Genomic DNA, 19,258 nt, shown 5'->3' with positions numbered 1-19,258 from the left:
CACAGGCAGCCAGAGGGGTCCAGCTGGATCCGTGAACCGGATCGTGCAAATCATAGCTTAAAACCCGTCAGGGCCCGCCACACACTTGGAATGAAGTCACGTTCCTCGCCCGGCGAGAAGGCCCTGCCTCTTGTCCCTCACTTCCTGTGTGCTGGCCTTTCCAGCATGCTCCCACCCCAGGGCCTTTGCACTTGCTCTTCCCCCGCATCTTTCCTGTCTCTCCTTATTTCCCTTTGAGATCTTAGTTTAAATTCTCCTTCCTCACTCAGAGAGTGGCCACACTCCACCCCTCCCACGTGCGGACGTCCCTGTCCCTTTCAGTGGCAGCAGTTAGTGCAGGGAACGGCCTGAGCCCTGTCCCTTCCCCACTGAAAGTGACTGCAGCCCTGAGCAGTCAGGAGCTACTAACGCTGTGTAACTTATATCGGAACTGCCGTGTCTATTGCGATTCTGGAAGGAGGCGGAGCATGGCCAGGTGACCGTCCAGCGAAGCTGGGTCAAGTTTGCCCGGCACAGGGGCGGGGCTGCCGGGAGCACCTGGGAGAAACGCATCCATCCAGAGTGTGCCGGGTGAACTGCAGGGACTCCTGACTGTGGGGCCCAGACATCCGGCGGACGGGCACCGTTGTCACCAGGAACATGGGGCACAGGGGAGCTTATGAGGAGGATTTAGAAGTGACAGTGGGCCATCATTCGGCCCAGAAAAGAAATGCCAGGAATAAACCACGGAGGTGGCCGCTGAGGAAGGGGTGCGGCCCCGGCGAGCCTCCCGATGTATGTGCAGACTCACCCGTTTCTCAAGGGGGGTCTTTGACCCCCGGATGGTCAGGGGGAGCCAGGAAGAGGGCCGTGCTGGAGGCTGGACCGGAGCAGGCACCCGGAGAGGGGAGGTGATGTGGGGCCGGGGGCCGCAGGGTCAGAGGGGGATCCTGGCCTCAAGGCCTGTGCAGACGGCCGTTTGCAGAGTCAGGAGCTAGAGCCCTGCCTGTGTGCCCCGCGTCTACACACGACACACCCACCGCACGCCTGCTGGGACTCTCGGGGCCCGAGCCCCGCAGGTCATGTTTCCCAGGCTCCCCTGGCAACAGCCTGCCAGCAGGGTTTGGTCGGGGGTGGGTGCCTTCAGCCTCTGGGGGCTCATAGGAGAGAGAAGCCAGGGTATTCCTCCCAGTCCCTGGGGCCCTCCACGTGGAGGCATTGTCACCCATTGGCCTCTGGCTCTGCCCGAAGTCCCCCTCGGTGGACCTGCCCTACAGGCACGGCAAGGAGACAGGGAGCTGCCAGAGGCAGGGAGGGGGCCCAGAGGGAAGCCGGGGTGGGAGGGCAGGAGTTGTGCGGGAGCCGTGGGGGGTCAGCAAGGGCATGAGGCCCCGGGGAACCCTGGAGGGTAGGACCCAGTGTTGGAATGTGGGGCCTGGCTCGGGGTGGGGGGCGGGGGTGCGGGGAGGGGCCGTAAAGACAGCTCTGGAGGGGTGAGGAGGGGCCCGGCGCCCTCCTGCGGGGGGAGGGTGGGAGTTAGACGGGGGTCTCCCAGAGGGGAATGAGAGCAGGACCCACAGGCCCTGGTCCCAGGAAGTCCTGGGCGGGACCCCCGCTGCACCCCTGCCGCCATGCAGCCATCTCCTCCTTCCACGTCCGTGCCTTTAAAACGGGTAGGAGAAGACTTCTTGCCTCGTAGAAGCGTTTTGAACATTGAAAGACCCTGGGTGGGGAGCACTTAGACCGTTGCATGCCGCAGGGGTGCTAGATAAGGGGTAGTTCTCACGACTGCTGTCCGAATTTCACAACGAAGGAAACTTGGGGCGCTCTGCCCACGAATGCCCAAGGAAGCCAGGCCCCAGTGCGTGCCCGGCAGGCCTGCTGGGCCCACATCGGAGGCATGGGGCAGGATGGGGAGTCCATACGCGCGGGAAGGTGGCCCGGAGAGGGTGCCCTCTGCCCACAGGCCCCAAAGCGGGCCGAGCAAGCACATGGTTCAGCTGCTGGCACACAGCCAGACCCCAGATGAGCCAGTGGTTGCCTGGGTGTGCGGTTGGAAAACAGGTGGACCCCTCCCCCAGGCCGTGGTATGGCTGGGTTTGCTCCTAACGCTTGTGATCCCCGGCCCACCCGCGGGCAGGGATGCCACTGTCACAGTAGAACCGGCTGTTCTGACAGCCGGATTCGGGCCCCTGGGCCAGCACTCCTAGACCCGTCCACCCACTTGGCTGCGTAAGGAAAGGGTCCTGTCGGTGCCCACCCGGCAAAGGTCGCTGGGCAAGCCCTCAGGTCTGCCTCCCTCCCGGGAAACTCGAGCCGGCGTCTTCTGGCCGGTTTGCACGCCGGTCAGGGGCTGGCGTAGAGGGTCATGGGACCCGAGTGAACCTGGGATCCCACGGAAGCATCTGGACTCTGGGAGGGGGCCAGGCTGCCACGGAGTCAGCCAGTTCGCCTCACCTGTTTGTCCGTTCATTCATTCATTCATTCATTCATCAGACACTTAGCAGGGGCCCCGTGTGCTGGGCACCCGGGATTCAAGGCCAGAACAGCCACATGAGCTTCTGTCTCCTGGGCTTGAAGACCCACGTGTCAGGCCGAAGACAGTTTCCAGTGGCCCTCGCCCGCCTGTGTTTCCTCCCTCTTTTGCTGCCTCGGCTTGTCTTTTGTGGCCGGGCCGGTGTGCCTGTGCTCCGCGGCGTCTAGGAAGGATTAGCGCAAGCCGAGCATGCAGGCTTTGGTGAACAGAACCGAGCTCGGCTTCAACATCTAATTCAATTTGTTCTGCCGAGATTGAAATATGAAATGGTTGCCAGTCAAACGTTCAAAGGATGGGGAAGGGAGAGTGAACGCCTGCTGAAATTTAAATTTTAATGAAAATGACTTTAACCCTTTGGTGCACCTTGCAGAAATGGAACACGGTCTCCCCCTCCTGCGCGACAGCCGCTCCTGGGTCCCTCCCCCCTGCCGCCCCCGCCCCACTTCTGTTTCCCCCGAGCCTCACTGAGACTAGGTGGCACGCTTTTTTTTTTTTTTTTTCCGGAAATACTACTAATAAAAGATTAGCGGAATACTTGCTTAATAACATTCTCCTATATTGCCCCAGCCATTGAAACGGGCATCTTGCCAGCAGTGACTTGTGCGAGCCCAGCCCCCCCCCCCACACTCCGAAGGTCCAGCCACACCCAAATGTCACAGGTCGTCTGTGTTGTGGTTTCCTGTGTGCCCCCCCCCACAACCCCCCCTGGAGGGTAGGAGCCATGTTTTTGCACCCTGCTTCCCCTGCCTGGTGCGGGCAGGGGTGGGGGGTGGCGATAGTTGACGGACCGAATGCTCCCCGCTTGAACCTCTCGGCGGCTGTGGGAGGTGGGCTCACTTTCCCCAGGCGACACCATGCGGAGGGCTCATGCCCAGCGCCATGCCGCGCAGGAAGCGTGAGAGAGAGCCTCTGTCCCCCTCTCTCAGGCGTAGGGCGGTTGGCCACAGTGTCCCCAGTTTACAGGCGAGTCTGGGGCTGTTGAGGGAAGGCCCCCTGTGTGCTGGGTCTGGATCTCTGACTCAGCGCAGCTGCAACGAAAGGCATCCTGTCTTTTTCCCCCCGATCAGGCTTTTCCCGTCCAGCACCTACTTGCCACGAATCTCTAGTGTGCTTTTCGGCGTGCGCGTGTTTGCAGTATCCTCAGATGCCGTCAGTCCCGGGCACATGTGGCTCAGAAGGGCTGTGGCCAGCGCCAGGCGCCATCCTAGGGCTCCTGGGCGGAGAGGGGGGGTGACAGAAGCGGCCCCGAGGCTCCCCGGAGGGTGGTCTGAGCCCTTGTCCTCATCCCCGGGAGCTAATAGAGCTACGCAGGCGAAGCTGAGGTTTGAAGGCAAAACCCCTTGCTGTGTGTGTCCAACACGTTTGTGGAGCCTCCTGTGCACGAGGCCGGGCCGTGGGCACTGGGGACCGGGAGTGAGCTCGGCAGATGACGCTCCCGGTCCTGGGGAGCTGACGGCAGGAGGTGGGGAGCCAGCCAGCCAGCAGTCGGCTCCTTGTAGGGCCACTGGGGCCGCCGTCTGTACAGGGTGTCGGGAAGGGCCGACGGGGGAGCTCCCTGAGGGCGGGGCATGTGGACGGAGCCCGGGGAGGGGGGAGGGCGTGACATGCGTTATCTAGGGGTGGTGGGGGATGGGGATGACTGAGACCCTCAGAGGAGGTGACAGGTGGCCAGGTCCTAGATGTGCTGAAGGTGCAGCCCATGGGACACAGTCTGAGGTGTGCAAGGCCAAGGTTCGGGCCTGCACGGTGGGAAGAAAGAAGCTGGCATGTGCTGAGGCCGGTTGCTGCCGGAGCTGGCAGGGGGGACACCAGGAGTTGGGGGTTTAAATGCACATTACGCTGGAGATGACCATTAGCCGTCAGGTGGAGACAAAGAGCTTCTTGGCAGACATGTGTCAAGTTCACAGGAGAGGGCCAGACCAAAGGCATAATGGGAAACCATCGGCGTTTCTTGAAGAAATCTAAGAAGCAGCGTGGGGGACCCACGGGCCCCTGAAGGGAGAACCAGTAAATCCTCGCTTGAAGCTCAGAACTTCCGAGTTCATTTCTAAGCCAGCCCTAGACAGCTCCAAACTCTCTTGGCCACGGGACCCTCTTTCCCAAACAAAAGTGTCCTGCGGATCCCCGGTGTAGAAAACAGAGCAGAACCACTCTGTTCAAAGTCGGGGTGTGAGGCCGGGTTCCCCCCCCCTCCCCCCACATCGTCGTCCTTTGCCTCGACACCCCAGCGGTGCAGAGAACCGAGGTAACGTGTAAACAGGACTCAACAAAGCATCGCGTGCAGGCTGCAGCCGGGGCAGACTCTTAACGTGTGTGTTTATTTTCACATGTATGTTGCAAATACAAATGCACAGATAGCTCGTCGAACCTATGATTTCACCGAGCTCCAGGAGGAGGTTCAAAACAAAACAAAACAAAACTCTCCGTCTGAAGGGAATTATTAAGACCGTGAAGACAGTAAAACGGAAGTGGTAACGAAGAGAGCCGTGAATGGTGGGAAGCGGGGGTTAGCAAACTGCTGCCCGGGGGCCAGATCCCGCCCCTGCCTGTTTGCATAAAGTTTTATTGGCACACAGCCACGCCCGTGGCTTTACATACTGTCGTTGAATAATTGCAACAGAGGCGGTATCGCCTGCCAAGCCGAAAATATTCCCCGTCTGACCCTTCGCATCGAGGTTGCCGAGTCCCGATCGAAAGCCAGCCCCTGTAATTTTGCAGCCCAGAGAGGGCCAGTGGCTGCTACAAGGCCACACCTGAAGGACTCCCCATCCCGTGCGCTGCCCGCTGCACCACGCGGCCCGGGCACAGACCAGAGCCAGGCCGTCTGGGCCCAGATCCCGGCTCTGCCCCTCACCCGCAGCATGACCTTGGGCCGGCTCCTTGGCCTCTCTCCGCCTCAGTGTCCTCACCTGTGACCCGAGAGCAACGGCGGAACCGACTCACCGGGGCCGTGACGGTTTCACGAGCACAGACACGCCGAGGGTGGAGACCAGCGCCCCCCACGCGCTGAGCACCGCGGAAGCAATCGCTGCCGTCACCCATCCCCCCAGCGTCAAGGAGAGTCCCCTGTGTCACCCCACCACCCACCACCCAGGAGGCCGAGCGCTCTGGCTCAGCGGCGAAATAAGAGGGGCTCTGCGATCTAATTAGAGCCTCGCCAGAAGCCAGGGCTCCGTCCCCTCCAGCTTCCTTAATAAACCCCACTTCCCCTTAATTGCAGCTTTCATGAAAACGATCCGCTGGGGCCTCAGCGCCCCGTCCTTGGGCTCAGGCCAACAGCAGGCATTTTTCTGCAGATTTCCGGGCGGCAGCTGCTTCCGCCTTCCCCAGGAGCTGTCAGGAGCCCTCCCGTCTCCCGGTCCCCGAGAAGATTCCAGGCGATGATACCGCTGCCTCCTCTGATGCCCGCGTGCCACCCTGCAGTGGGCAAAGCCCTCGCAGCCACCAGCTCGGCCGAGTCACAAGGCGGAGACTTGTCGCCTTCGTTGCACCAGTGGGGAAACTGAGGCTTGGGGAAGCGAAGTGGCGAGTATTCCGGGAAGGTGCCAGATGGAGGCAGGCCGCTTGCCAGGCGCGTGCCGTGGCGGCCGTGGCACCGTCTGGGCCGTCGTCTCGTCGTCCCCTTGGCTTTGCGGAAGAAGGGCGGAAGCTGGATACGCCGGGAGCCACGTGCACGGTAGCCGACATCACTGCTTCCGTTCGCGGTTCTCAGGGCTGGGACGTGGCGCTGAACAGGTTGGGGCCAGAGCCCATAACCCCCTCCGGCTCCTGGCGTGTCACTTCCCAGTATGGCAGGACCAGGCTGCAGGACCGAGGGCCAGGGAGAGGCCAGCCCAGACAGCGTCCACAGCCCGGACGGTCTCGCGGCGCTTCTGGCCGGAGCAGGGCCACGTGGGAGCCAGATGCCCCACGAAGGCGCGGGGTCCTCGTGCTCCAGGAGCAGGGGAGCGAGTGCGGGAAGCCCGTACGTTCTCAGACCCAAGCACCAGTTGTCAGCGCAGATCCCCAGAGAGACCCATGGGTGTCGCTTCCGCGTGAAGACGTGTTTGCTGCTGCCCCACTGGCCACAGTAAGTCACGTGGCAGAGCCCTCAAGGGAGGGGACTCCCAAGAAGCATGGACGTGGGGTAGGGCGGCAGGCGGTGGAAAGTCGGGGCTTGGATGCAGTCCCTCCCCCCCACACCCTTCCTTGGACACCGTCTACCACCTAGATGAGTGGGGCGGCCTCCCTCCTTTTTTCACCCCCATCCCGGCTCCGGGGCTCTCCCCGGGGGGCCTCCGTGGGTTTGTCACTGCTCCACACTTCCCTCACTGCCTAGTCTGTCACCACCCAGACGCCCTTTCAGGGCAGGGACCTGGCCTTGTACCCAGTAGTGGCCAGCAGGAGAGGCACCTGCTAAGGATTCCCAGGGATCCAAGCCGGCCCTGGTCTGGCCTCTTGAACAGGCCGTTCAGAGTCTCCGTGGCCAAAACCAGGGAAATCCCGGTCGCGCAGGAGCCTGTCTTCTCACGTTGGAAGCTTTCACGTCGCTGGGGGACCCAGGTGGCACTCACCAAACCCCCGGGTGAGTGGACCATCGAGTTCCTCCGCTCCTGCTGGAAGGTTCTGTGTTCCTTACCTTCCCTGCACGCTCTGGTCTATCCTGCTTCATCATCACAGCCAGGCGGGCCACCAGCAGGTGCCCTCCAGCCAGGCAGCCTCAACCCTGATCCTCCCCAAAGCCCGCCAGCCCCCTCCCCTCCGTGCAGGGCGCCCTCAGCGGGCCCGCATTCCCCAGTTGCGTCTGCTCAGCTTGGCCCGGAGACAGTCCTCAGCCTCCCTTCAGAAGGTACCCCGGGGTTCTTGGGAGCCCGATCTGGTCCATTCTGGTTCCCAAGACTCCCGTCGTTCCGAACCCCACTTTCTCTGGAAGCGTTAGGATGCAGAAACCGGAGATTGGGAGTTAGCCTCGTTTCTCTGTGTCGCGGCTCCTCTGCCATCCCCAGCCCCCTGCTCTGGCCGCGTGGCCCCAAATCAGGGACAACAGCACCTCCCGCCTCTCCCCCCGGGTGGTGTGGCCGCGCTTCTGGGCGGACTGGAAAGCGGGTCCTCCTGGGTCCTGCTTGGAGCCCGTGCTTGGACTCGTTAGCACCCGAAAAGCGGTCCCAGCCCCATCCGTTCAGCCTCCACTCAGCAAAGCTGTTTCCAGAACGAGGGAGGAGAGGACCGTCGGCATTTTTACCCTCTCTGAGTTGACTGTCAAGTATTTATTTTCAACTGCGTCTTGCCTGGGAGTCTTGGCTCCTGGAGCGAAAGCCACTGGACCCTCCAGAGGAGGGTACTTGCCAGAAACCCAAGCCCTTGGGGGGGTGAGAGGTGAAGGGCCCAGAAGCACAGGCTGGACAATCACCCAGCCCGGATTCTGCTTTCCCGGTCTTGAACCTCTGCATCTGCTTCCTCTGAAAATAGAAAAGACCGTCCCTCCCCGGGGGTCCCAGGGCCCCGGAGGGTGGGTGCCAAGCCGCAGCCCAAGGCCTGTTCCCTGGGAAACGCACCGCGGCTCTGCCCCCAGCTCCAGAAACGCCATGTAGTCTGGGGTGCTTTGCAGTGTGTGTGCGGGGACTGTTGGGTGCACCGTGAGGACAGTAACGGGGGTCTCGTGCAGATGTGGGTGCTGGGAAGGGGCTTCTGAGAAGCGGGGTCCCACCCGCAGTGGGGGGGCGGGAGGCAGCCAAGCAAAGGGGAAGAGGGGAGTGGGGCACGGCCTGTGCGAGGCTGCTGTGGTGGGGGCTTGGAGCCTGGCCGCCGGCCCCCTCCCACCCCAGCCCCCAGAACCCGTCCAGACTGGAAAGCCCTGCTGGCACCTTCCGGGCCCGGCCACCGCTGTCGGCGGGGGGGGGGGGGGGGGGGGGGGGGGGGGGGGCGGGCGGGGGACCTCTGTCAGCCAAGGGCCGCTCCCAGGGCACCGTGCTGTCCCCGGCTGGGGGCCACCGCCGCGTGTCAGGGCTGCTCAGGTCCCCGCGGCCCCCAAGGCGGGGAGTCACGTGACAGCCGGCTGAGGTTTCAGATGCATCCACTCATGAATATCAATCAGGCCTGGTAATTCACAGTTAGTGGGATCCAGATTGACTAATAAGGAAGGCTTTCACCCCAAACTGGGTCCGGGAAAGGAGAGTGGCAGCGGCAGGCAGGTGTGGGCGCGATGTGACCGGAATTGGAAAGCCTGACATTGGAGCCGCGGGCGGCAGGGTGGCCCGAGGCCCCTAGCGCTCTCGGGGAGCAGGCGTCCCGCACGGGCAGCAGCCAGCACCCCCGGGGGCGCGGGGAGCAGGCTCTGGGGAAGCGGGGGGAGGCGAGGCCGCCTTTCAGGGATGCCACAGCCCACCTGCGTGTCGCCGGCATCTGGGGTGTGGGGCCCCCGCAGGTTCCCATCCATCCCGCTGGGTACCGGGCAGCCGTGGGGTCCAGCCGGCACCCCCAGCCGAGACAGGAGGCCAGGGGCAGAACGTCCCAGGGGGACCGTGGCCCTCCTGGTCCTGGAGAGCAGCACCCGGAGTCCCGGGTGGAGCCCAGTCCCCTTCTGAGCACTTGCGTGGGTGCCCGTCTTCTGCGTGCGCCCCGCAGCCCGAGGTCGGGGAATCGGGGTTAAGGACAGCCACGGGAACAGGCCGCACTCCGGCGTGAGATCCAGCTGTACTCTTACAAGCTCTGTGGCCCTGGGACCGAGTCACCTGGCCTTTCTGTGCCTCCGTCTCCTTTAAATGGGACGAGAACACCCACCTCAGAGGATCCGCTAAGCTGTGGCCCCACTACAGGGGGGCCTATGGACCAAAAGGGATGTGTAAAGCCCTGGCACACCGTGGACGTCCAGCGAGGGTCACCTCCCTCCCGCGGCCTCCCTCGTTCCGGTTTTCTCCACCGTCCTGATAAGAGGCCGTCACCATTGCTGCCCTAAGCACAGATGGCTCAGTTCACCCACCAGCCCGCTAGAGGGGCACCGCTTCTGCCGTCCCGATCTGCAGTGAGGAAGCGGAAACTCAGAGAGGTTAGGTGCTTCTCCCGAGACCACACAGCCCCGCGGCCAAGCCGGAGTCGGCGTGTGCTCTTCACCTCTCCACCTCCAGACTGCGCCACGCAGCCTGCCTGCCAGGTCTCCGTCTGCCCGTCGTCGTCTCCCAAATGCGGAGACACGGCCCTGCGTCGACCGCAAAAGGCTCTGAGCCCGTTCCTGCTGCCCCTCTCCCTCGCGCACCAGGGGGAGCGTTTGGATTGTTAACGGGGCTTGCAGGGGCCTGCACGGTACACCTGCCCCGCGTCCTTGCCTGGCCTGGTGAGCCGCCGTGGTGCCACAGCCCCCCTTGCTGGGACAGCCGAGTCCACCCTCCCAGCCCGTCCTCAGTCGGTGCAGAAGTAACACCAGTCCCCTGAGTCCCGGCAGGAACGGTGTTCTGTCTCCAGAGGGAAAGGCGGTTCTGTCGGGGACTGTGGTCGACCCGGACTCGGGGCTTGAGAAGTTCGGGGCCCACATTAGAAGCCCCTGCAGGCCTCCGGACACACCGTCGACAGATTCTCGGGGCTCCGCTCTGAGTCCTAGTGCCTCGGCCATCTTCCTTTGAGAGCTAAGTCCTCGGCCCTGGGGATTTCACGATAAAAAAGCTGAATGATCAGTTACAGAGTCCTCACTGCAGCCCAGCGACCCCTGCAATCTGCGGTTTCTCCCCATTCTGCAGTTGAGCAAATAGAGGCTCAGGGACCCCCCTCCCCCGCCCCCCAAAGTCACTCAGCTTGGAAGAAAGAAGACCGTCTGGTCTCCGTGCCTTTGAGCCCAGCGCATTTGTTCATTCATAAGACACGAGCACCTTCCCTGGGCCAGGCCCTGGGGTCCGCAGGGAGGAGGGCAGACCCAGCCCCTGCCCTGCAGAGCCCACAGGCGAGGCGGGGAGCGGACGGGCCAGCCGTGGCAGACAGAACACTGACGTGCCCGTGCGTCCTGGGAGCGAGAGGTTAGGTGCTTCGCCCTGGCGTCTGAGGGGACGCGGGTGCGTGTCCCCGTGGTCGTGTGTGTGGACGGACAGGACAGCCGTGGACACGGGGCTCTGTGGTCGTCGGGAGCTCGGCCTCAGCCCTGGGAGGGCAGTGTGGCGGTCGCCAGCGCTGCATCTGTGCACCCGGCAGCGGCCAGGACATGTCCTCCAGGCCGTCGTCCCCAGCACACCGGCTCGCGCCCAGCGCCTCGCACGTAGTAAGTGCTCAGTAAACAACAGCCACGGTGATGGTGGGTGTCGCTCCTGCTCTCCTTGATCCTTCAGGAGAATCACATGCCCCCGTGGGGAATGGATGAGCCGCCTTGCCACCAACTGATGACCGTCGTTCGCGCCTTAAGGGCCCCGCCATGCCTCTGAGATGTTGGGGCGGGGGGGGGGGGGGGGGGGCGCGGCAGTGAGGGTTGGCCAGCGCGGCCCTCCGCCTCCCCCGAAACGCCGCGGAGTTTCTCATTTTCCCCTTGAGCGGTTTCACCTGCAGCGAAGGCTGGCCGGCTGGAGACCCAGGCCCGGGGAGGGAGGCGGCTGAGGGGACCCAACACCGTGCCCTTCCCCCTCCCCCCCCCCCGAATACCCAGAAAGAGCCCGAGGGAGAAAGTGAGTGAGAAATGCGAGCCCCGGACCCGGCGGGAGTCTACCAAATACATAAATAGGCCCAGCATTTAGATCCCGCCCGGTTTGCATCTGGACGTTGGCAAACCGGACAGCAGACTGCACGGAGACAACCTGTTCTGGCTCCTCGTCTTTGGAAGCAGAGGTTGGCCTTCGGTTCGTCTCCCTAAAACGGGGGTCAGCCGCTTTCGCCGTGTAGGATCCTCGGACACGGCCCCCCGGAGTCCGATCATCTTTCACTGATAGGCGCTGTGTGCCTTAGAAATGCTTCTATGGAGAACTTCCCCGGAGCCGGATGCTTCTTACCAAAGGCCCTCCCTGACCGTGTGAGCGAGGGCTCGTGTGCAGAAACTAAGGCTCAGAGAGGTGTGGCAGGTTGTCCACGGTTGTGCGGTCCGGAAACAGCAGAGTGAGGCTTCGAGGCCCGGGGTCTGAGTGCAAAGCCAGCGCTTTCTGCAGAAGCCACCCAGACGGGCCGAGGCAGCGAGAGACAAGACCTCCTCATGCCCGTTCTCTCGGAAGCCTATCCGGCCTGGGCTCCAAGCAGCCACTGGCCCGCCTGGCCCCTCGCTCTAATTCAGCACGGGCAGGTGGAATGAGGCCGTCTGGTGGCTGTAGGCCCAGCCTCGCAGGCCCTCCCATGGCTCCCCCCCCCCCCCCCCCCCCGTTAGGACTCGGGTCAGATCTGAGGCGCGGCCTTCCAGGCCGGGCCGCCCGGAGTCCCGTCTTGTGGGGCCTCAAAGCATCCAAGGCCTCAAGGGCCAAGCCCCACCGGACCCCTGCCCACCGTTGTCCAACCGTCTCCAGCCTCCGTGAGAATCCCCTCCGGCTCAGGGCTCATCCTTACCCGTCCCCTATTGTTATCTCCTGGTTTCTCCTCAGATGTGACCTCATCTAATGTGACCCTCCCCCTGGGTACAAAATACTTTACCCCCCAACTCTGTTTCATTTTCTTCCGCGCATTTGCCCCTCTCTGACATAGTTGCTGTTCCTTTGTTGTCTGTTCCTCCTGCTGCCCCCAGCCAGAAATTTCCATGAGGGCAAGCGTGTTATTGGTCCCTGCTGAGTCCCCTGAGCCCAGAACAGCTCCGGGGGCAAGGGCGCGTCGACCCTGAGCTACTGACTCTCTCAGGTCGGCAGAGAGCTTCTGGTTTAGTCAGAATGCCCCTGAGAGGTGAGTCTTCTTTCCCCTTTGACAGAGGAGAAAACTGAGGCCCCGGGGCTGGGTGTCCCCCCCCCCCCCCCCACCAATGCCCCAGCGCAGAGCTCTCGACCTCCAGAGGCTCTGGCCACAGGACATTTTCTCCGCCTCGAAGGAGGGAGGTCCGAGGAGGATGAAGGGGAATAAAATCAAATGAGAACTTGGAGAGTTGGGTTGGCCGGCGTGGCTCCGGGGCCCCAGGCGGGGTGGCGGCCGCGGGGTCTGGGGGTTTGCTGGAGGACGGCCGGCTGAAGGCTCATCTCGCCTTAGTTAGAATGCAGCCGTTAGATCCTGCCTGCTCTCTGATGGCTGGGAGTGATTGACACTTACAAATTACCCAGCCGAAAGTGTCGAGTCTTTGACCCCTGAGTAACATCTTTGGCAAGCCTGAGATTTGCCAGCATTTTGTCATCTAATTACTACAAATCCCTTGAAAATTCACTGGCTGGTGAATTTTTAATGCGGGGCAATTTCAATGTGATGCATTGCCCAGATGGGTTCTTGCATTTCTCACCCCTCTCTCCCCCTCGCTTCCCTCTTCTCTCCTTCTCTCCCTCTCTCCCTGTCTCCATCCGTCTCCGCGTTAACTTTGCTGACCTCACAAACTTTCGGGTGAGCTGCGGCCAGAGGGTGTGCCGTCCACGTTCTGTTCCTCAGAGAGGCGCGCACGGGCCGGTCTCCAGACAACATGGGGGTCTTCCTTCTCCCCACCCCCCTGCCCAGACCTCCCCGCCTGGCGCGACAGAGCCTCCTTCACCACACCTTGCGTGCGGGCGCTTTCCCCGGGCAAGAGGGCCGGTGGGTGTTGGCGAGGTTGGTCGCTTTCACGCCAACCTTTTCACGCAAAGCAGATGTCTCGCCCACGATTATTGTTATTATTATTTTTAACCTCATTCTTTAGATCCTCGGATGATGGAGCTCACCAGGGCAGGGAAGAGACGGCTGCCTTTTTCGGAGCAGAGGACAGACCGCGCCTTCCACTTGGCATACCTGGATAGACCGGAGGGGGAAGCCGGATTCTCTCTGTCCCAGCGCCACATGGACACAGCCTCCCACCACCCCCCAGCCCCATGCTGCAGGCTGATCCCAGAAATGCAATGCACAGGAAGCCGGGACTTAGGACCCGTTGCCCACAGAAGCAAAACTGTCTTCGAACCACGACTGGAAGGTGGCCTGTGAGCGAGAAATCTGGCTCGTTCCTGCACGGTTCTCAAATACTTCCTACTCCTTTTCTCCCTTCACCTTTTATATGTATATTGGATTCCTATTTCTAAATGCGAAAACAAGATGCCTTTTGAACTTCGTCCCCAGAACAGCCCTCCGCGTGGACATTTTCCTCGTTGACAACTCGGAGGGCGAGAACCATGGCCACAGCCGTGTTCTCGCCGTTGACCTCATAGAGATAAGTCCCTTCCAGCCACCTCCGCCAGCCCCTCTCCACCCCTCCTCCCTTCCCCCTATTCAGGGAAACGAGGTTTTGCTTTTCAGCCCCATTTCTGGTTACATATGTACATGGCTGATAAAATATTCCGCCTCACCCCTTCTCCCCGTGGGACCCGCCGTCTTCCGGGGAAAGGGTTTGTATGACAACGGCCACGACAGCCTGTGTGTCGCCTGGAAACCGCGGTGGGGGCCGGATCGCTCTCTCTCTGGCTCGTCTTTATTCAGATCCCCTCTCCGGGTTCTGATAACGGCATCGCTGGAGAGGAGAGGCCTGGACCTCCTCTGCGGGTTCCGCCCGAGGCCCAGACGGCGGCCCTCCCTCCCCTGACAGAGGAGAGGCTACTGAGGTCCCTGGTGTTTGTTGCCTGGTATCTCCCCTCCCCCCCCCCCCGCCCCCACATCCTTCACCTGGGGCCACCCACGCACGCAGAGTGGGCAGATGTCCCGGCTGTGGATGCCCAGTGCGTGAGCTCACCCTCCCCGGACGCCTTCGAAAGTTGGGGCCAGAGCCGAATTTGGGTGGGGGGAGGTCTCGAAGAAGCAACCTCGGCTGGATGGATAGACCCCAGCAGTCGGAGAAAGCACTGGGCCCCTTGCAGGGGGAGGGGATGTCATGGCTGCTCGAGATTGTCCAGGAGGGAAGAGGGTGAAAAATGGTCTGAGGCTCCACCCAGAGGGTTCTGGAAGTATTTGGACACCAATTCCCATTTCTCTGTCCGTCCACCCACTTGGTTGTCTTAACGTCTCCTTGCACGAGTCACCGATGTTCTGAGATCCAGAGTATTCTGGAGGCAGAAGGCAAGGGAAGAGGGAGGTGTCCTTAAACGTCTTCCCGACCTCCTTTTACAAAACACAGCAGCTCACTTTGCTCTGAGTTCCCAGTGGCAGGGCCATCACACGAGCGCGTTGGGAAAGCCACGCCCGCGGTGGCCCCCCTCTTCCAGAGGCTTCCAGAGGGCCTCGCCTCGGGGGAGCAGGTGTTTGCAGAGCTCCGTGATGGGCCGGGCCCGGGGCTGCGCCCTGAGAGGCAAGGCCACCGCCCTTGTGCTGAAAAGAGCTTCCAGTCGGGTGTGGGGTTAATAAGACCAGAATGAATTGAATAAACTTCACACGGGAGGTACAGCGTCTTCTGGAAGATGGGAGGAGAGTGTGGTTCAGACATGAGAGCATCAAGCATTTAATAAGCGCCCACTGGGTGCTCGGCACTGGGATGGTAAAGGCGAGGGACCGGGCCCTGCCCTGGGAGGGTCAGCGTTCAACAAAAACGACCTTTGCACAGGGATGACGCTTAGGAGGGGGCAGCAAGGTGGGAGGCGGCCGGGGCGTTGAACAGGCAACCACAGTGGCCTTCGTGCCAAGTACCCACGCGCCCCCTGCGACCCCCGGGCGGGGGCTGGGTGCTCCCCCAAGAAAGGTGTGCAGGTGCCCTGCGTGTGAAATGCAGCCCGGTCCCCCCGTGCCGTGGCCCCATCCTCATGAGCCTGCGACACTGCGCCCACGTGGAAAGAAATGCGTCTGGGCCTATAAATGAGTCACGGCAAATGACTCGTTCCATCCTCCGACCCCTGGTGCTGCCCGTCCAGCCTCATGGTCCGGGAAGGAAGCCCAAAGGCCGGTGAGAAGCCATGAAAGCGCCCTTATCACGCCTCAGAATTCCTCGGCTCTTCTCTCCTTGTCCCATTTTACTGTGCAGCGTGTGGATGTGTGAGCGCGCACACACGCACATTCTGTTCCTAACGACGGCGCCGTTCGGGCCATTTCAGGTCCCGTATTTGAGCCGTAGCCCCCGCCTGCCGATTGGTACCTGCCGGCAGACTTTCAACGTTCCTTTCCTTCCACTTACTCATTCAGCAAATACTTGCTGAGACCCTGGCACCGTGCTTCGCACGGGGACGTTACCTGCTGAAGCCTCGTGGGAGCACAGACGCTAAACCCGGAACGAAGGGATAATACAATTTCAAGCAGCGGTGAGAGCCAGTGGGCAAAGGGCCGGCTCGGCTGGCGGTGGTGGCCTGGGAGGCCTTGCCCCGGGGAAGTGACTTTTAAGCCAAGAGTCGAGGCCAGAAAGGAAGCCGACCCCGGAGGCGGACTGCAGCATCTTGGGCGGAGACCAGCACGTTCAAAGGTCCGGAGGCAGACGGACCATGTGGTTAAGGACTGAAAGCTGGATGACGGAGGGACGGAGTGGACAGGTGCCCGGCCACGCAGAGGCCACTGTAGAGGGCTTGCTGTTCATTTAGACAAGAAAGGTAAAGGGTGCAACAGTGAAGCGTGGGAGACGGGGTGAAAACAGGATGTGGCAGACGCCGCGGGAAAACCGGTGGTTCCCAGCCCGTCCGTCCGTGTTGCCTACCGGGCACCGTGGCAGCTAGAGGCGTGGGAGACACAGTTCTAGCCAATCAGACCCAAGCAGAAATCTGGTAGCTTTCCAGCAGAAGGTTTTGTTCTCCTGATAAAAGGGGTAGGGAAACTGCAGGCCCTCCCTCGCTCCTCCCCACTTCTTACTGCCTTTGATTTAGATGTGATGCCCGGAGCTGCCGCAGCTATTCTGCCACCTTGAGGGAAAGGCCGTGAGAATTGCAGAGACAGGCAGGCCGTTGAAAATCCGCACCAGCAACCTCCAGATTCTTCGGTACATTGGAAGAATAGTCCCCGTCCGTCTTTAAGATACAATTAGTTGGTTTTTGTGTTATTTGCCAAAAGAATGCCCAGGCTGGTACACAGGGTAAGGAACCGGGGCCGGAGAGAAGTGAGTGGGTGTGTCTGGTTTCGAAAGCCACAGCCTTGAGATTCTGAAATGGAGCGCCCTGTGTGGAAGAACCATCTTTGACGACACGATGAACCTGCTGTTTACTTGAGTGCGGAATGTTCGCTGTACGAAACCAAGAACTGCTTCAAGTCCCCTCCTTACTGGGAAGGGCTAAAGGGAAGCGAGTCCAGCTAGACACGGATCCTTATTCTCCGTGCAGCCCTCAGTTCACCCAAGAGCAAGTTGGGTGGGCAGACGTCGCCGTGTGAAAAAGACTGCTTTCTGGGGTTCAATTCACGGGATCGTTGAATGGAGGTGGGGAAGGAGCCAAGGGTGGTGGAAAACAAACAGGAGGGAGAGAGAGGCGAGAATGTTCCGGCACAAGCCCTGACAGGGCCCACGTGCTATCCCCCTGGGTCTCCAGAGTTGGGAGGCACGTCGGGACAAACGTTCTGTGCAATAGGAGAGAAAAATGGCGAGAATGTGCAAATTCTTGATGCAGAAGAAGACAAAAAAAAAAAGGACATGTATTCCGTGTTTTTTTTGTTCTCTCAAGAGGCCCATTCTTAAGCAGAAAGGTGCATTGAAATGGAAATCGTACAACGACCACCGACTCCAGATACCCTGGCATGGAGGGAGGCCTCAGTGGCGTTGCACGAGAGGCGATGAGTGTGTGAGCCCTGGTTCCCAGTACCCAGCAGCAGGCCAGTCCCAGTCCCGACCCCTTAATCCACTCCCTGACCTGAGGTCGAGGGCCAGCGGGGCCAAGAGAAACCGTCACACGGCTCTCTGCCTAAGCTCTGCGGCACAATGGCAGGCAGTCCGCAAACATTTGTTGAAGACCCACGGTGTGCCTGCTGCCCCGCGGGCCGGCCCGTCTACGCCCGGAAAGTTCCAGGCGTGGCGTCCATGGGGACGCCGATCTCTTCTCAGCAGCAGGACGGGTGACTAGACCGTGGCGTGGACGAATCTCACCGACGGTGCCCAGTGGGTGGAAGGCGCCAGGCACAAAATTGCTGCGCGACTCCACTGCCCTTGAGGGGAGCCCGCCGACGGGCTGCAGACGTCCCCGCGCCTTGATCTGGGTGGCGGTCGCGCAGGGGTTTACACGGGTAGAAATGCGGTGAGATGTGCCTTTTGTCTAAGCTGTAGCTCCAAAAACAAATAAAGAGGCCACAGATACCCACGTGCGTATGTAATCCAATAGTCAAGTCTGTTGTGTGATTTATCCTGTTTTACCTGGATGCGCGTTAGAGTCCCCTGGGGAGTTTTTGAAAGACATACACCTTGACCCCACCCCAAGAGATTCTGTAATGGCTCATCCGGGACAGTGGGGGCATCTCAGAACTCCCGGCTAAGTTTCTGGTTGTTGAGTGTGGGTTTTTTTTTTTTTTTTTTTGGTGTTGGGTTTTTTTTGCTTTTTATGGTGTCCGTTTTGTTTTTGGGGTGTGTGTGTGTCTGTGTGTGTGTGTTTAACAGGCATTGCAGGTGTCCCCCGGTCATTTTGATGGGTAGCAACCCTGGGCTCTGGGACTTCTGTCTCAAGGGTGACCCTAGCCCCCCCCCTCCAGGTGTTCACTGTCTATTAGAGGAGACAAGATCCCAGAAATAACCAAAAGTTGGGATTGTCTCTGCTCCAAGACATCTCAGGAAAGAAGTTGGCATAGACCTTGTGTCAGAGGAGATAAGGCTTTGTGGATAAAACGGACACGTCCAGTTGGACAGGTCACACCTAAGCAGACGGAGAGGGCACGGACAAGCATTCCAGGGTGGAACGGCACGAACAGGGGCACAGAGGCAGACCAGCCTCGGGAGCATGAAGAGCTCTACCTGCCTCTTCGGGGTCCAGTCCAACTGGAATCCTCTTCTGGATTCTTCACCTCCCATGACCTTTGTACATCTCTGCAGAGGAACTGCCCTGTCTGCAAGTCTAACTCCCTATTAAACCGTAAGCACCACCCCCCCCCCCCCCCCCCCAGATACCATGATGGCCATACTTTTGAACCACCCAGCTTCTGACCCAATTTCTTGCCTGGAGAGGGAGAGAGAGGGATATCGTTTCCAACAGAGAGCTGGGAAGTCAGGCCGAAACTTGTGCCAGATAGACCTTCCCCCAAAGCCACGCCGCTCGTAAGGGCTACTCAGGATCAGGTGCCGGACATCATCCGTTTGCATCTGGCCCCAGATCTGGTCTCCACCGTTCACCCCGCTCCGTGCCCAGGAGGCTGGCCCAGGTGGAAGGCGTCAAGGGACTCCCTTTCAAGGATCAAGTTGTGTTTGGCCCCGGGGGAGGCCCTGACAGAAGATGGGAGGCCGGAGGGGAAAGAGGTTGGGCCATTAATTTGCCAGACCCCCGGCTGGCGGGTCACCCGGGGTTGACTGGTCCCCCCGCCCCCCCATCAGAGGCCCCAGTGTCTGGCTGGCAGTGGGCACCATCAGCGACAGCAATGCTTTGTTCTCTATTCATTACCATCCCCCTACGGAGACCCCTTCGACTCCTTCCTGATGACTCCCCCACTGCTGAAATCGCAACACCGCAGACCTACTGGGTGTCTGTTTAGGTATGCATGTTTATGCTTCAGACATCAAAAGGTAAGTTCGTTTCGTCTCCCATTTTTTGCCCCTTTGGGGGTGATGTGGACCCCACTGAGAAGGCACGAGCTCTCTGGGCGCCCTACCTCCGACAGCCGACTTGTAATGGCTCCCCACCGTCGCCA

The 19,258-nt window shown here is 60.9% G+C and overlaps 1 protein-coding gene across 1 annotated transcript in view; it reads left to right on the top strand.

Annotated features, from left to right (window-relative positions):
• Positions 1-13,652, top strand: part of RBM19 (RNA binding motif protein 19) — a 144,005-nt gene extending 130,353 nt beyond the window's left edge. Inside the window, exon 25 of the mRNA XM_078435763.2 lies at positions 13,251-13,652. Coding sequence (XP_078291889.2) covers positions 13,251-13,262 — 12 coding nt within the window. The 3' untranslated portion in view covers positions 13,263-13,652. The remainder of the gene's footprint in view (positions 1-13,250) is intronic.
• The last annotated feature ends 5,606 nt before the right edge of the window (positions 13,653-19,258 follow it).

This window comes from Panthera onca, chromosome D3 (assembly GCF_046562875.1).
Source record: "Panthera onca isolate mPanOnc1 chromosome D3, mPanOnc1 haplotype 2, whole genome shotgun sequence".
NCBI classification, from domain to species: Eukaryota; Metazoa; Chordata; class Mammalia; order Carnivora; family Felidae; genus Panthera; species Panthera onca.
Note: the sequence above shows the minus strand (reverse complement) of the source record. Positions and strands in the feature narration are given on the sequence as shown.